The following is a 17569-nucleotide window of genomic DNA, read 5'->3' on the forward strand; positions in this document are numbered from 1 at the left end:
TGAGGCGCGTGTGTTTTTAATGCAACATGCAACATTTTTCCACTAAATTCATCCACCTTTCCTGTTTCTGTAGAAAACAAAGCCGGAAGAAAGACCTCTCAAAGTAAACTTTGTCTTGGTCAGAGATATATTAACCCTCAAACTGCCCTGTTGGTTCAGGCTTTTTCCCATTTGGCTCTGCAGGATAAAAACACTGACATCAGCTGCAAAGAGGCGACAACATCTAGAAGCTGTAAGGAGAGACGGCCAACTGAAGTGCCAACTTTAAATATTAATGGGTCCTACCCTGATTTCTTTTAAGGCTCTTTCTTGGATTATATATAATGCTGTGTTGTTTTTTTCTGTTCTGAGCTCCCTGCTGCCAGCAATAATAGGATATATCTAAAATGTTATATCCTAATCATGAAAGTATGGGGTTGGTTCTAAATATTAGGGATGGAATATGACTTGAAAACCCCACGTTCTACAAATAGAGCGTGGGTTGGAAGCAGCTCGGATATGAAAAGAAATGTAACCTAATTAAATGTCCAAAGTTTTATTAGCCTGGCCAATTTTCCACATCACGAACAAATTGCTCAAACACGTTGTTGAACTGTAGTTAACAAAATCAGCTTTCAGAGCTGTGGCAACCAGTTAATCTCATTAGCAAAGTTGTACAAATAGTGTTTTTTCCTCCTAACTGTGAAGACATGTCCACTGAAAAGCAAGATGAAACTTAAACTCCGAGCCCAATCATCTAAAACAGCCTTTTTCTATAATCAAACACCAATTAGATGAGTCATTTCTCAAACAGTTGGTGCACCCTCCAGACATTTATGCAAGAAAGTAAGTTTTAAACACGAAGTTGCCATAAGTGGTTAAGTGCTTCCCAATGATTTCCAGTGAACTTGAGCGCTGTGAACATCTCCCATCCCAACATTCCCTTAGGAAACACATGGATGCCTTCAGGAACCCAAGCATTGTTGTTGTTGTTCTGATCATTTTTTAACATTTACTACTTTTACACTGATTAATGGGCAGTAGTAACTCAGTCTGTAGGGGGGCTGAGTTGAGAATTGGAGTGTTCTTTGTTCAGGCCCCATGGCGGACAGAACATCGGGGGTGATCTGATAGTAGGGGGAGGTTTCAAGACACCTTCGTAGTGGTGCCAAGGTACCCGTGATCGAGGCATCGAACCCTGGCTCCGCCCAGGATGAGGGGTCCTGTGCCTATATGCAGCTGGCTCCAGCACTGTCCCTGCAACCACTGTAGGGATTCAGCAGTCAAGAAAAAGAAAGAAAGAAAGAACACTGTGCTTATAAAGCTGTGATTTGGTGCCCTGCACATGGATATACACACAGACATGACACAGCACTCCTGCAGCCAGACCACTTCCAGCAACTGTAACAAGGAGCGACTGCTGCCCTCTGCATGAGATTTATGAACCGAAGAGGTTCTCCTTGAAGACAGCGTTTGTCCTCACACATCTTAACATCTTTGGCCGCTGCAGGCAACTCCCTCGCTGCTATGAATGGCCAGCAAAACCATGACTGTTGTAAGCCGGGTAGGGGGGGATTGTTTTCCACGACACACACCTCCTGGGAATTTTCTCTCTGCACCAGATGGGATCTGTTGTCACAAAGCACCGCTGCAAAACGTGTAAGCATGACTTGGTCATTGCACGTCCTCAGCCGACACACAGCTGTACGCACCAGCACGTGACCACAATCCGTGTGACATCTGGGTGGACACACAGCGGGAGGCGACGGCCCCCGTCGGCTTACATAAGAGACGTGATTAATCCTTAACAGGCCTGATCGTTTCGCCTCATTCGCTGCACGGCTTTAAGCTGTGCTCTCATCTATCATTCTGATGTTGCATCACAACATGATGCAACACTCCAGTCTGATTCAGGCAACAGGACTGACCGAGGAAACCTGGTTCTAAATGGACTGTATGTGTAAAGGCATATGCCTCCATGTGTATTGTGTTTTCCATCCACCTATTCATGCCAGGATGAGAGTCGGAGCCGGGTGTCGGAGCTGCTGTGAGTCATCCTGAGGGTCAACACACCATTTTAGCTAAGGAGAAGTGGAAATGAGACCTTTGAAAGCGGCACAATCTGGTTCTTTTAACACTGGAATGTAAATTGATTAATAAAGTGAGAGCATCACCTTCTGACTCAGCTCCCCCCCCCCCTGTCAGCAAGTCTCTCTTCCTGCCTGTCAAACTGCTAATGTTTGGTCTTTCCTGTTCACTTAAATTCATGGAAAACATAAACCAGAAAGCCGTGTTCACAAGGTCAGAGGGCGACCAAGGACGACTTGGGAAGCTCTGCATTGTCATCTATCCGATTGTGACCCGCATCGACAAACGCTGCTTTAACATTTTTTTGCCCGAGTTCTGCTTCAACGTAATGGAATAAATAAACTTCACTAAAGCGAAGCATGCTTAAATGGAAGAATGCCACCAGTGGACAAGGTATATTATCTGTTTTGTACCTCCGCCAAGCGCGCACTTAGTCTTGTTGATGAGGTCCATTATGAAGATTTCCATTACTGACACCAGATTTATTCCCAAGCCTGAAACTGGATGTAGCTCGCCCACAGAAACCTTGTTCCAGAGTGACAGATCTGCCTCCATCCGAGATCTGTCTACTAATGACAGCTAGAAAAGGAAACGCATCCTCCTGACACATTTCAATAAGCAAAAGAAAGGGAGAACACAGGGATCACTATAAAAGAACAGTGCTTATCATTAAAAACTCTCTCTTACTCTCTCTCTCTCTCTCTCTGGAGGAGGTTTGACAGCGTGCAAAAATAGTTCCACAGTCAAAACATCTCTTGCAAAGCTCTGCTTTTTTTTTTTTTTTTTGTGCAATGTCAAGCTGCTCTTTAATCCTGTTCACCATTGCCAATGCTTCAGGCAGCATTACCACACAGAGGAGCGACTCTGCAGCATCGCTCCCGCTGCCCCAGTGCCACTGTCACTATTCCACATAAAGTCGCTTTAATATCACAGCGGATCCACATTTTAATTCACTCCCATGCGGTTGGGGGGATGGATGTGCGTTTGGATGTGCATCGTCTCCAATGCGAATGGAATCAGCTCCAACCTGGGTGCCAAAATAATGACATCATATCAGCAGACATAAAAGCACCATTGTAGCTTTTCATCTGAGATTAGATATTATTACCACGCTAACGCTGAGCTTAAAGTAGAATCTAACAAAATTTAATAGAGTATATCCCCCCATCTCAATGAGCCATTACAAGTAATTAATTCACTTTCCGCAACATCGTAATGCTAAATCTAGGCGTGACAGTTGTCAACATGGGTAACAGACCGGCCACGAGCGGACGCTAATCCTCAAGTTCAATGAAATTGCCTGATCGGCTGGTTTGGTCCCACTGAGGTCATTGTCAGAGGCTGTTGGCAGACATGCAGTCGGCTGACTACGGCCTCCAGTGAGCTCCTGCACTGCCATCCACAATAACGCTGCAAATCCTGCAGGCTGCAGGTCAGTTACAACCATGAGGGACAACTTAATAAAATACACAGCCAACAATGGAGTTATGTAACAGCAGCGTGGACCCCAGGCCGGCCTTGAATTGGAAAAACAAAAACAGGAGTCACTGTTTTCACATATATGTTGTGCATGAGAAAAATGAGAAATTTGCTGTATTCACAGCTGGTGCCGGGTCCAACCAGAACCGCGCGATTGGTACAGGTTACCATAATTTCTGATGACGTTAATGTGCTGCTCCAGCAACAGCGCATCAGTGGTCGACCTTAGCTGTGGATTCTTCATTGTTCCAAGCACATTTTTCATGTTATTTTATTTTTAGAAATGCTGCAGTGTGGAAGAACAGATAGACGCACATTGAGGACACATAGGCTTCAAGTCTGGTCAATTGCTTCATTTTTAAAAAAAAAACGAATTTATGAACATTTTTACAATTAATTACAACTGAAGTCTGTTGCCGAGGGATATTGAGCTATCAAAGCATCACTTTTGGCAATTAAAAACACTCCTGTTATTGCCAAATGTGTCCTTTTTTAATGAATCTCCCACCTAATAATACAACTGTGTCTGAAGGGCACTGCCACCACATACAACTAAGCTCGAAAAATGTCTTTATTTGAGAGTAAAACCTGCATATTGTGTTATATTGCATAATGTGAGTGGCCTTAAAGTCTAAATTATGATATTTTGTATTGTGTTTCTGGGGTGAAACAAGCAATTTCGTTTCCATAAGAAATGTAGAATAAGATCTTTCCATATTTCAGCAAGTCACCAGCTTGGAAGAGTGCAGGCATGTTTGCGTCCTTAATTATCCTCATCTCACCTATGTTTGATTTGATGTTTCCCCTCACAATTTTGACCACAAACAAGGTAAAAACAGGGCAAAATTGAGTACAAACTCTCACAAACATCCCAGTGAAATGTGACACATTGCTTGCTATGAAGACCAGGTGATGCTGTAGCCACCTTAAAAGAAAATCAAAAGGTCATTCAGTCAATATGAGGATTTTTCTTTCTCCCAGGAGACTTTTTTTGAAGCTACAAGATGCTGAAATGCGCCAAACACACAGGAGGATACGTGGAGGCCAAATCAGTAAATGAATCCTCCAATATTCCTGACAAACTCAAACGCGTCACAACCGGCGTTCAAGTGTCGGGTGAGTGGCTGCGTTTCCTTCGTTTGGGGATACATTTGCGGAACGTGCTTGCACGGTTTGTTTATTGGGCTTATTTGGGGTTCATTTGTTGACGCATTTAATTGCTGTGGCTTTGAATCGATGAAAAGGAAACTTGAAGCCAGTGAGTAGAACTAATTGACCAGGACCAAGTCCACTCAGTGCACCTTGGGAGTCGAAAATCTCTTCTGAAATTAAGACCCTTGAAGAGACATTTTTGTCTAGACCGAGCTGAGAGCGCCAGAGGTGTCTGCTAAGACAATGACAATAGCAGGTTGTCTGCGGTATCACCAGACAGGCGGGCTGGCAACCAGGGGCGTCAGAAACCCCTGAGTCATCATCTGACTTCCTTCCACGGCAGCCTGTCACTCTCGAAACATCGCTTCTCCTCCTCGGCTATTGTTTCATCAGTCTCAGGCACAGCACATGCAAATGGAGCCATCAGGGGTGGAACAAAGAGGCGACAAGGGGAGAAGAAGGAAGAGAATTCACGGAGTTCATTGACGAGACCAAACCTGAGGTGGAGCCGAGACGAAAATGTAAACCCCGATTAATCTCTCATCCTGAGCCAGAACGGTTGCTGGTGCGATTCTCCCGTCGTTGCCCGAGCGGAATAAGAATGAGGCAGTTCCCGGGAAGGTCAACAGTTGATACATATTCTGGAAAATCATGGTAGTATGTTCAAAATCGGAGATGTCAGAAACACAAAAGGGATCTGTTTCCCCAGAAAATGTGAACGGGATTCTTATTCACGGTTTCTTTTTTTTTTTCTTAATGGTTCCAAGAATGAGGAGGACAATTACAAGAGGGACTTCAAATTGAATTTGAAGTCAGAGCATGTAAAGAATGCCGAGAAGATGGAAAAACTGCTTCTGCTCTGGTGCATGAACGCCTCATTCTTATTGCTGAATAAACAATAACTGCTGAATAATTATTTAAAGCATGTTTTCATGGACCTCAGAGGATGATTTTTTTTAAAAAAAACAACACTGTAATATTACGTCGGCTGGATGCGCTTATATTGCTTTTCGGGATGGTGCTGAAGGTCAGATCAGTCAGCCAACGAAAAGTTTTGATTGGTTGAAGCTAAAATAGCAGCTGTGAGGGGAGCCTGGATGACCATCCCGAATCAGCACCAAAAAAAACAAGGGCTTTGTTCTCTTTACAAGGTCCATTTTTGTTTGTTTTTTAAAGAGAGGAGATTTTATGACCTCTAATCTAATTTTAATTAGAAACTCAGGTTCTTCCATCATTAAAATTGTTGCCCCCATGGACCCAAAGTCCAAATCTTTGTGTTCATATTTGATCTAATATGGTTGTTGAACGGGCAAATAATGATAATGATTAACAAATATATAAATGTATATATTAAGATTAAGATTAAGATTAAGATGAACTTTATTCATCCCCGTGGGGAAATTGAATTATAGTAGCAGCCTATGCAAAGTATAGAGACAGAATAAATAAATACAGATAAGATTAGAACGTTATAAGCATATATACAGCATATATTATAAGCATATACAGTATATATATAATATATACATAATATAATATATACATATTATAAGCATTATAAGCATATATACATAAATATAGAATACATTAGAAATAAAATTACAACATGAACATTACAGTTATTGTTATTGGCTGGGTTTGGATGAGTTATACAGTTTGATGGCGGACGGCAGGAATGACTTCCTGTACCGTTCCTTATATATATATACGGTATAAGCATAACTGATAAAAACAGCAATTTCACCACATAATTGTTTTCTATTTCTAGTTTAAGTTACTCCTTCACAGCCCGAAGAGGCAACATGGGACCCCCTTCCCGTGGGCTCACCACCTGCAGGAGGGGCCAAGGAAGTCAGGTGCATTGTGATGGGTAGCAGCCGGAGGCAGGGACCTTGGCGGTCTGATCCCCGGCTGCATAAACTGGCTCTAGGGACATGGAATGTCACCTCTCTGGTGGGAAAGGAGCCTGAGCTGGTGTGCGAGGTTCAGAAGTTCCGACTAGATATAGTCGGCCTCATCTCGACGCACAGCAAGAGCTCTGGAACCAGTCTTCGAGAGGGGTTGGAATCTCTAACACTCTGGAGATGCCGATGGTGAGAGGCGACGGGCAGGGGTGGCAATTCTTGTTGCTCCCCAGCTCAGTGCCTGTATATTGGAGTTTACCCCGGTGGATGAGAGGGTAGCCTCCCTTTGCCTTCGGGTGGGGGGACGGATCCTGACTGTTGTTTGTGCCTATGGCCCAAACAGCAGTTCAGCGTATCCACTCTTTTTGGAGTCCTTAGAGGGAGTGCTGGAGAGTGCCCCTTCTGGGGGCTCCCTCGTCCTCCTGGGTGACTTCAATGCTCACGTTGGCAATGACAGTGTGACCTGGAGAGGTGTGATTGGGAAGAACGGCCCCCCTGATCTGAACCCGAATGGTGTTTTGTTATTGGACTTCTGTGCTCGTCTCAGATTGTCCATAACAAACACCTTGTTCAGGCATAAAGGCGTCCACATGTGCACTTGGCACCAGGACGCCCTAGGCCGCTGATCGATGATCGACTTTGTGGTTGTGTCATCGGATTTGCGGCTGGACACTTGGGTGAAGAGAGGGGCGGAGCTGTCAACTGATCACCACCTGGTGGTGAGTTGGCTCCGATGGTGGGGAACGATGCTGGACAGACCCGGCCGACCCAAACGTATTGTGAGGGTCTGCTGGGAATGTCTGACAGAGTTTCCCGTCAGAAGGAGCTTCAACTCACACCTCAGGGAGAGCTTTGATCATGTCCCGGGGGAGGCGGGGGATATTGAGTCTGAGTGGACCATGTTCCGTGCCTCCATTGTTGAGGCGGCTGACCAGTGCTGTGGTCGCAAGGTGATTGGTGCCTGTCATGGCGACAATGCCCGAACCCGCTGGTGGACACCAGCGGTGAGGGATGCCGTCAGGCTGAAGAAGGAGTCGTATCGGGCCTTACTGGCATGTGGGACTCCTGAGGCAGCAGATGGGTACCGGCGTGCCAAGCAGAGTGCAGCTACGGCTGTTGCCGAGGCAAAGACGCAGGCATGGGAAGAGTTCGGTGAGGCCATGGAGAACGACTTTCGGACGGCCTCGAAAAGGTTCTGGACCACCATCCGGCGTCTGAGGAAGGGGAAGCAGTGCACTGTCAACGCTGTGTATAGTGGTGATGGTGTGCTGCTCACCTCGGGATGTTGTGGGTCAGTGGAAGGAATACTTCGAGGACCTCCTCAATCCCACCAACGCGCCTTCCAATGAGGAAGCAGGGCCTGGGGACCTGGGGATAGGTTCTCATATCTCCGGGGCTGAAGTTGCCGAGGTAGTCAAAAAAACTCCTCGGTGGCAAGGCCCCGGGGGTGGATGAGATCCGCCCAGAGTTCCTTAAGGCTCTGGATGTTGTAGGGCTGTCGTGGTTGACTCGACTCTGCAACATCGCATGGACATCGGGGGCAGTGCCGCTGGATTGGCAGACCGGGGTGGTAGTCCCTCTTTTTAAGAAGGGGGACTGGAGGGTGTGTTCCAACTATAGGGGGATCACACTCCTCAGCCTCCCTGGTAAGGTCTATTCAGGGGTACTGGAGAGGAGGGTCTGCCGGATAGTCGAACCTCGGATTCAGGAGGAGCAATGTGGTTTTTGTCCTGGGCGTGGAACAGTGGACCAGCTCTACACCCTCAGCAGGGTCCTCGAGGGTGCATGGGAGTTTGCCCAACCAGTCCACGTGTGTTTTGTGGACTTGGAGAAGGCATTCAACCGTGTCCCTTGGGGGGTCCTGGGGGGGGGTCCTCCGAGAGTATGGGGTGTCGGGCTTCCTGATACAGGCTGTCCGTTCCCTGTCTGATCGGTGTCAGAGTTTGGTCCGAATTGCTGGCAGTAAGTCAGACTCGTTTCCAGTGAGGGTTGGTCTCCGCCAGGGCTGCCCTTTGTCACCGATTTTGTTCATAACTTTTATGGACAGAATTTCTAGTTGCAGTCGTGGTGTTTAGGGAGTCCGGTTTGGTGACCTCAGGATCGGGTCTCTGCTCTTTGCAGATGATGTGGTCCTGTTGGCTTCATCGGCCCGTGACCTCCAAAGATAACTGGATCAGTTCGCCGCCGCGTGTGAAGGGGCTGGGATGAAAATCAGCACCTCCGAATCCGAGGCCATGGTTCTCAACTGGAAAAAGGTGGAGTGCCTTCTCCGGGTCAAGGAACAGATCCTGCCCCAAGTGGAGGAGTTCAAGTACCTCGGGGTCTTGTTCACGAGTGAGGGAAGAATGGAGCAGGAGATCGACAGGTGGTGTAGTGGTGAAGAGAGCTGAGCCAAAAGACGAAGCTCTCAATTTACCGGTCGATCTTCGTTCCTACCCTCACCTATGGTCATGAGCTTTGGGTCATGACCAAAAGAACAAGATCACAGGTACAAGCGGCCGAAATTCCTCCGTAGGGTGGCTGGGCTCTCCCTTAGAGATAGGGTGAGAAGCTCTGCCATCCAGGAGGAGCTCGGAGTAGAGTCGCTGCTCCTCCGCGTTGAGAGGAGCCAGATGAGGTGGCTTGGGCACCTAGTTAGGATGCCCCCTGGACGCCTCCCTGGTGAGGTGTTCAGGGCATGTCCCTCCGGTAGGAGACTCCCGGGAAGACCCAGGACACGTTGGAGAGACTATGTCTCTCGACTGGTCTGGGAACGCCTGGGGATCCCCTCGGATGAGCTGGAAGAAGTAGCTGGGGAGAGGGAAGTCTGGGCTTCTCTCCTTAGGCTGCTGCCCCCGCGACCCGACCCCAGATAAGTGGTAGAGGATGGATAGTTTAAGTTAACTTTATTCATGCAAAACGAGGTGAAAAACTATTTAAAAACCTTAGATTTTACATACAAAACCAGACAGAAGTCAGAGTTTGTCAGTGTTGAGATGATGCCATTTGCTGATTCTCTTTTACCCATTAAAAAAAGGAATAGTTTATTTTCATTTGGCAGAAGGTCGATTTAAATGTCCATGCTAGTTCTGCGCTATAATATTCACTGAAGACACAGAAAAACCATCTTATTCACCCACCTGCGCTGAGAAAAAGCTGCAGGTTGACGAGCGACGATATCGGACTTTTGCCTGAGAGGTTAGAGGTCATCTGACAAAAGCTGGATTACATCACTTCCCTTCTGAGCAGGAGAATCTCCTCGATCAGACAACAGCTGATCCCCCCCTGCCCACACACACACACACACACACACACACACACCACTGCAATTAAAGGCACACAAACACAGGCAGGCATGCACGCGCACATCAAAAGAAAAACCCAACCCTGTGATGTCATCATGACAGCAGCTCCTTAAAGATTTATCTTTCCCCCCTTCGGCTGCACGATTGCGCTCACATGCCGGGAGAATCATGAGTGTGGTCCTCAATCCACACATACACATGCAAAGCAATCTACCGAGGATCCGCCACCATCTACTATTTTAACCTGTACTCACCTCAGTGTTGCCCAAGTATATGGAAGCAAATCACCGATGATTACATCATCACAAATTAATTCAAATAAATTCATCAACATGTATTTCGCTTCGGACACAGTCAAGACTTCTTCGTCGCTTGAAAGAAACCCAGAGTCTGACCCCGGGGTGGACACAGAGCTAAAACAGAGTGGGTCGCTGGGGTCATAGGTCAGCAACTATAGGGGCAACTATAGGGGTCTGCAAAACCTGTAGATCAGGGGTGGCCAAATCCAGTCCTCGAGGGTCGCAGACGAGCCGGGTTTTCTATCCCATCTTAGCAGGTAGACATGGCTTTGGTCTGGGATACCACCTAACTCGGAGGAAGCCTTTATCCACCTGGCAGGACAGAAAACCCGGGTCACCTGTAGACAATGCGGAGAGAGAACAGATAGGTCAAAGGTCGTCCTGCCGAACGAACAATAGGAACGGGAGACGCTGCACTGTTCGACACCCAGAAAAGGCTGAGAAAAGCCCCCCGGAGTCTGGATTTATACTATGCAGAGCAGGCAGCTGTACTTGTAGGGGTTCCCCCTTCCCCATGTGATACCTCTTTCTAAAAATAGCCGCAGCTCTGCCAATCTGGACAATAGGAAGGGTAAAAACGAAAAACCCACTGGGCCAAATGCAGCACAGCGGAAACAATCACACAAGTACGTTTGAAATAATCAGAGAATCTACAACCACACTCATGTTTCTCTGCGGTCCAGGTGATAGTGGGGGGTGGGGTTGGGGGGGGGGGGGGGGGCAGCACAGTATTCATGTCAGCGCTGGCGCGGGTGGCTGAGAGCGGGGTGGAATAAAGGGAAGTCATAATAAGAGCACATACCGCTAAACGCTGGGCTAATCCTGCCGTGAATGAGAGCGGCTCGCTGCAGCACTTCTTTTATGCTCTGCTGATTCCACGGGGGGATAAACCCAGTGCTGAGCCAGCAGCGCCCGCCGCAACCTCGCCAACCCCGCTGCGCCGCCAGCAATGCGGATTACCTCATTTTATGTGTGTTAACCTATTTAAGCCCATTGACACGTCCAGCTGCCAAAGTGGGCAAAGACTTTTCAAGCGAGGCGTCGCGCAGGAATTAAAGTCAGGATGCGAGACCACCCTCGCCCCCCTTATACGTGCATTGAGAAATCTGCCATTTTATTTATTTGCTGTTCCTGTGTGAGTTGAGCAGAAGAGCCCGTGAAACAGCGAAGGGGCGCCTCGATAATCTGGGCCGGTGGGAGAATACGAACAAAATAGGGAGGAAGAAGAGCGACGGGCCTCCTGGGCACCAGTCGGTCATGGTTACACCTGCGGGAGCGGAGGAAAACCAGTTTGTTGGGTGGTTTGCGGATGTGTGCACGTGCGCTGTGGGAACGAAAGGAATCCCATCTCTATTTCTGTTCATTTACCAGCTGTCCAACTCCATTTATAAAATGAGAGTTAATCCCAATAGTCCCTGGGAGGGGCATCCTGAATTGAAAATATTGAAAATTGGTCATTTTGCTAGAATTAGTTGCATTTTTCCTAACTTTATTTATTTTTTTAATCCCCTTTGCACGCATATTTCCCATTACGTCAGGGCTACTGGTCTTAAGTCAGCACCATCATTGAATGATCCGCTGTGATTTAATTTGCACCCATTTCCCCCCCTCCATCCTTCAAATATCCCTTTTGTTTCCAGACACTTTTATCGGCTTCACTGGAGTAGCTGCTATAAATATTCATCAGCCCGATCCCATAAATAAATAAATGTTGCGAGATCTCTTGAAGCACAAGGTCTGCATCTGAATACACAGCGTGTAGCTACACGTATCAGAGTCATGATTATGCAAATGAGGTGCCTTTTTCTTTTTTCCCCCGCACAGTGATCTCAGTTGCCTTTGCCCATGATGCAAAGCGGGGTCACGTAAGGCAACACCGGCCTGATGGCGATGCCGAGGAGAAGGTTACATAATGGTAAACAGAGTGTGAGGTGGTTCCCTCGTGCTCACGCCAACTTCTCATTTCCCTTTTCTTCATATCACTGCACCACGTTGTCGCCGCCCTCTGATCTTTGGTTTTACCTTCAGTCACATCGCGCATCGTTGCCCCCCCCCACCCTCAAAATAAGATGTAGGCTATCTCCAGTCTGCCCCTCCCTGTGGTATGATGTATCCTAGCAACAGTGACATTCACCCATTCAGCATCAGGATGAACCTAATCTAATTTTTTCCCCCTTCTTTCAAGGAGGAGGAGCATGGCTGTGATTGGAGGAGAAGCAGGAAGAAGATGGGTAAGCAGCGATCGGTTGATACATGTGACCACATGCTTAGAATGACATAATGTGGCATCATAATACATAATATTGTCCCTCTGTGATTCTCTGCATATGAATAGTTCCAAAATTGTTCGAGTCACAGTGAAACTTTGCCCTAAAATAAACCTTTAAACAAATGCATTTGTTTAATTTGATCAAAGAAATATAAATATTGTTGTAAATGTTGTCCGATGCTAACATTTATTATTATTATTATTATTAAGTGTATATGGTATCAGGAAGGTTCTTTTGGAAACAATAAACTTAAAAAAGGTGCCTACATCCACATACAAGACATTCATAATTCTATATTGTTCATGTTTTATAGTGGAATGAAATGCTAACAATATCTGTTGAATGGAGTCATCTATAAACATCTGAGGAGTGATAATTAATTCTTTAGATTGGGTTTTACATTGATTGGTTGACAATGAAAGTGTTACCTCGTTAATTTCTTTTTTCAAATAACTTGGCTTTGAGTGAATTACCGCCACCTAGAGGACAACAAAGGCACTTCACTTTCCAGTCTGTCCATGGAGGAGGCCTGACAGAGTAGGTCTGCAACTGGTCTCCTCTCGGAAATTTTGAGTTAAACACAGATGCTTTATTTGTCTGTACAGTGGGACGTCTACTTACAAACGTCTCTACATGCGAGATTTTCAGGTTACGAAACGTCTCAACGGGAAAATATTTCCTCTCGTTATGAAAGAAATTTCAGGATACGAAAGGCAAAAATACGCTCCCGCTGCTACTGCTAAACTGCTTGTAGCTGCTCTGCCATTGGCTATCGCCTAGCATTTTCCTGTAATCCCATTGGCTAGGAGGGACGTCAATCTGTACAGGTTTGTGTGTATCCCAGCGTCGCCTTTGTTTAACTTTTATTTATTGTGGGTGTTCGTATGTTTGTCCATTAGATGGCGGTGTTACCACAAGTGTTAATGTTCGTTGCTAGTAATGACGGCTAATGTAAGATTAGCCTGGAATAAAGTTCATTTTGTTCCTGGAGAAGCCTTGCACTGAATTCCTACATTTATTGTGCGGTAATCTAATTGTAACATGTATTTGTTACATGTTTTGATGCATTTTTATGATTTATTAAAAAAATTATGTCCGAATTTTTGGGGGCTTGGAACGGATTAGGGCATTTACATGGAAACGCGTCTCTACTTACGTAAGTAGAGGTCCCACTGTATAATGTTTTCGGCCATACTTATCTATATGTGACCAGCGTGTACCCGGGGACGGACAGGACTAGAATAAATGCAGCATATCAAAACTTAAAGTAATTGGAATGAAAACCGAATGCGCCTCGTATTGAGTGGATGAACAAAACCAAACCAAAATAACTTTCTAGGTTTGAACATTTTCACCCAAAAAAAGTACCTGCTGGGATTCTATTATTGGAACAAAAACTGTTTTGTTGTTTTTGCCAGGAAAACAGTCGTACGTAAATTTTTCTTAAGCTCCTCTATATAGGCTATATTTGAACGATGAATTGTTTGTGTTGCTTTTATTGCGGTGCGCCAGTCCAGCTTCTTGGTCAGGTCGGGTCCCCCTCTCAAAAGATCTAATGTCGACCTGGTCAAATAGAAGTTCAGTAAATAAATGACAGAAGCGCCGTCTGGTGGCAGTATTACCGCATCGTCTACTCTGTGTCAAAGGTGAGGTTGTTCGGTACCAGTTAACTGATATGATTTAACTGGAGTAATCAGACAATTGGACTGTTAGCGACACACAAAAAAAGCTTGACATCTGCAGCTTTAGACTCTCGCCCAGTATATGAACTCCTTGATTAAACAGTGGTCTGAGATTTAGGAAATCATGGCAGACGAAGTATTCTTGTCTGCTGCAAAGACAGAAACCTTGAAAATGATCAAATTATACATTAGATGATAAGGGGATGCCCTCATTTGGCACGACTATCTGTAGGGATTTGTAGTGTTTAGGTTTCACCGGTAGGGGACAGCAGAGCCCTTCGATTGGCCCTCGGCAAGAATGCAGGCTTTTGTTTACTTCCGCATTCCATCAGAGCGAAGCTGTCGGCTGCTCTCTGGCGCCCTCCGGTGACCAAGTGATCGTATCTGCAGCTTATAAACTTATTTAGTCCTTCAAACATTTCAACTAAATGTCCAATAATTTTTTTACGAAATGACATCTGAGCGTTCAGTTGACATTTGGATCCACCTTAACTTTAAAAAACCTCACAACAATTCAATGTACTCGCCACACTCACGTTTTCATTTTTAAAAACAAATAACACCAAACATGAAGACGAAGATGCAATTATGTCATTTGATTTTATTCTGCTTTATGTTACATGTAACCACGTCATATATTCCATGGAGATACTGTATATATGTTTAGGTACTCAGAGAAACAGGGACACGTATGTGATGATGGAGTGGCTATTGGTATTGTGCACAAACAAATGTTTGACTTGGTCAATAAAAACAAATGTGGCTTTAAAATCAGCATGAAAAAAAAAAAGAGTGATCAAATAGTACCAGCAGGAAGGAATGAACATAAAGCATCATATAAAAAAAATAAATAAAATGTTAACAGACTTTAACAGTGAGATTTATTCCCTGTGAAATGCCGCGAGAGAATGAGTGAGGGACGGCGACTTCCCTTTCTATTGAAGGAAAGTGATCCACAAACGGGAGTTACTATGGCGACGCTTTAGAAAGGGTGGGCGAGAGCTGAGTGTGGCAGTGAGCTGTGCAGATCAGGTCCAACTCGTTGCAATCTGGTTGTTTCTCTCTGGGTGTTTGTGTTCAGTACCGGGCGGCGCTTAAATCTGCCCCTCGTTTGGTCTCTGCCACGAGCTCACTGCCTCCACGCCAACCCCCTCACATCCCCACCCAGTCCGACGTCACAAGGCACTGGTATTTACTTATGTTCCACATTCTACTATCGGGATCCTCTACAACAGTCAAAATAAACAAGTGAGGCAATGAGGAGACACAAAAATACAGGTACAGGTAACGCGGGCCAGCCGAGTAAAGTATCGAGGTGCAGCTGCCTCCCGACAATTGTACTAAGTTTTGTCTTAATACCTGTGTTAGCAGTCTAAAGTTTTCATCGCTCGATGGTCTGCTGACAGCGGAGGCATTCGGATCTGTAAACGCACACAAGGCTAACGTGACAGGCATGGAGGACTCCACGTGCTGGGAGAGATACTGAGTGGCTAAAACATCTGCCCCCCCCCCCATGGATGACGGCCATAATAAAACTGGTCCTTGAAGGTCACAAAAAAACGTTACAATTAGACCGACAGTCATCACCGATGGGATGGAAACAGGGTAAAGTCCTGATTTGTAGTTTTACGACGGTTAAAAGAAAAAACGGGGGGAAATAGAGACTAATGAGAAAAGCATGATGACACCAGATTGTTCCGAACATTTAAAGCATTGGTACAGATGCAGAAACGTGCGCACAGTGTAGGAGTTGGTGAAACCTGGACGTCGAGATACCCACAGGCGAATTGCGAAGGAACTACTCCTCCTGATATTAAAGAGCAAAGGGCAGGTTTTTTCCACGACACACAGAGTTTAGCTGCTATGTGTGTGTGTGTGTGTGTGTGTGTGTGTATATAAACACACATATATATACATATATATCTGGAATGGTTTCTTACAGTGATTAAAAAGGTTTATGTATTAACCTACTTACGGTACATTTCTAGTCTAGATTTCTCGATGAACGTCTAAGGAGCAAAGACACCAGGAACAATATCTGTACTCACAGTCACAGAGAATCGAATGGTTTTCTCATGGCTTTTTCAGATTTTAACTTCCTGTAACTCAGCCACTCAAAAACACTTTGTATAGTTCTAAATCTACGCGGACTATTCCGACGTCTAATTCAAGACTTTTTCTTACAGCCAGTCCGAGACATTTCTCTGTCTGTATAGGGAATATACAGTTAAAGACGGCAGCGGGTCAGCTTAGCCTAAATATGTCAAAAACATCTAACAAGGTTGAAGTTTGAGAAGAGCAGGGCAAATATTCTGTGGTGACGAAATAACTTACAATTAACCTTTTAGAGTTTCTGTCCCTGTGTTTTGGATTATACTGTTGACCAGATGTAACCTGAAATAAGCTAAGCTAACCATGTGAAAGTATATGAACAGGATGAAGCTTGACTATTAACAAGAAAGATAAGTTCTACTCCTTCATTATGCCCTGAAGCTCTCTGCAGTTTTTAAAGTTATTTTTAAACTATTCTTTTAACCTCGTGATGCTGCAAACCCGCTTATAGCGCATGTGTAAACGGACGTTGATGATAAAATGCAGAGCCGATGAACATATGGTGGAAGTTTCCAGTGCATTTAAGCTTTAAGACAAAATTGTACATGTTCTCGCTATCCCTCACCTCTGTACATGCTACCCACAGTAAACAATACTGCACTTTCCCTCTTGAAACAATGACCTTGTATTCAAAAATGAAGAAATTAGCTTTTAGTTTTCTTCATTTGTCTCCTTATGTGGACACCCTGGTCATTATGAAACATAAAAATAACAATAAAAGTCACAAAGGATGGACCGCTTCTGCTCAGAGAGGAAAAGCCAGCAAAATAAAATAACGTTCTTTCTTCCTTATTGTTGCTAAGTCGTCTCCACGTCCAAAAGCTCCCCATTATTTGAGGTGAAATGTTGAACGCTGGAGTGCTTTCGCTCAAAATAAAACCACAAAGATCAGTTTTTAAAAAACAAAACAAAATGGCAGCTGTTTGTGCCTCGGATATCAAGGCGAATCGGATCCAGAGTGGCAGTTGAGACTTCAGCACGGTAAATATCGGAGCCCCGATGGTCTCTTTTGGAAATCGAAGGACTTTCCCAGAGTTTGGGAATGGACCCGGTTAAAAACAAACTACAGCCTCCGTGCAGGAAGACCGCGCTTTCATGGGCGTGTCGCAGGCTGCTGAAACACGCCACTGCCTGACGGCGGGGGATGGCGGTTGAAGTGTGAACGTGGATGCTACTTGAAGACATAGTTAATGAGGACCTGAAGGAGGACCAGGAAAACAATGAGGACAAAGTCGCGCTGTTGCAGGAAGCCGCCCTCTGCTCGACTCACGGTTCGACCCCGCAGCACGCTGACGATCCTGCAAGCACACCCACGTCAGA

At 45.5% G+C, this 17569-nt stretch overlaps 1 protein-coding gene across 9 annotated transcripts in view; it reads right to left on the bottom strand.

Moving 5' to 3' along the window:
• Positions 1 to 14718: 14718 nt before the first annotated feature.
• The window catches only part of osbpl8 (oxysterol binding protein-like 8), a 47270-nt gene continuing 44419 nt past the window's right edge, over positions 14719 to 17569 (bottom strand). For all 9 annotated transcript variants that reach the window (XM_011613163.2, XM_029825315.1, XM_011613162.2 and 6 more), the window contains one exon: positions 14719 to 17547. In XM_011613163.2, the coding sequence (XP_011611465.1) occupies positions 17421 to 17547 (127 nt within the window). In that variant the 3' untranslated portion in view covers positions 14719 to 17420. The remainder of the gene's footprint in view (positions 17548 to 17569) is intronic.

This window comes from Takifugu rubripes, chromosome 18, assembly GCF_901000725.2.
Source record: "Takifugu rubripes chromosome 18, fTakRub1.2, whole genome shotgun sequence".
NCBI classification, from domain to species: Eukaryota; Metazoa; Chordata; class Actinopteri; order Tetraodontiformes; family Tetraodontidae; genus Takifugu; species Takifugu rubripes.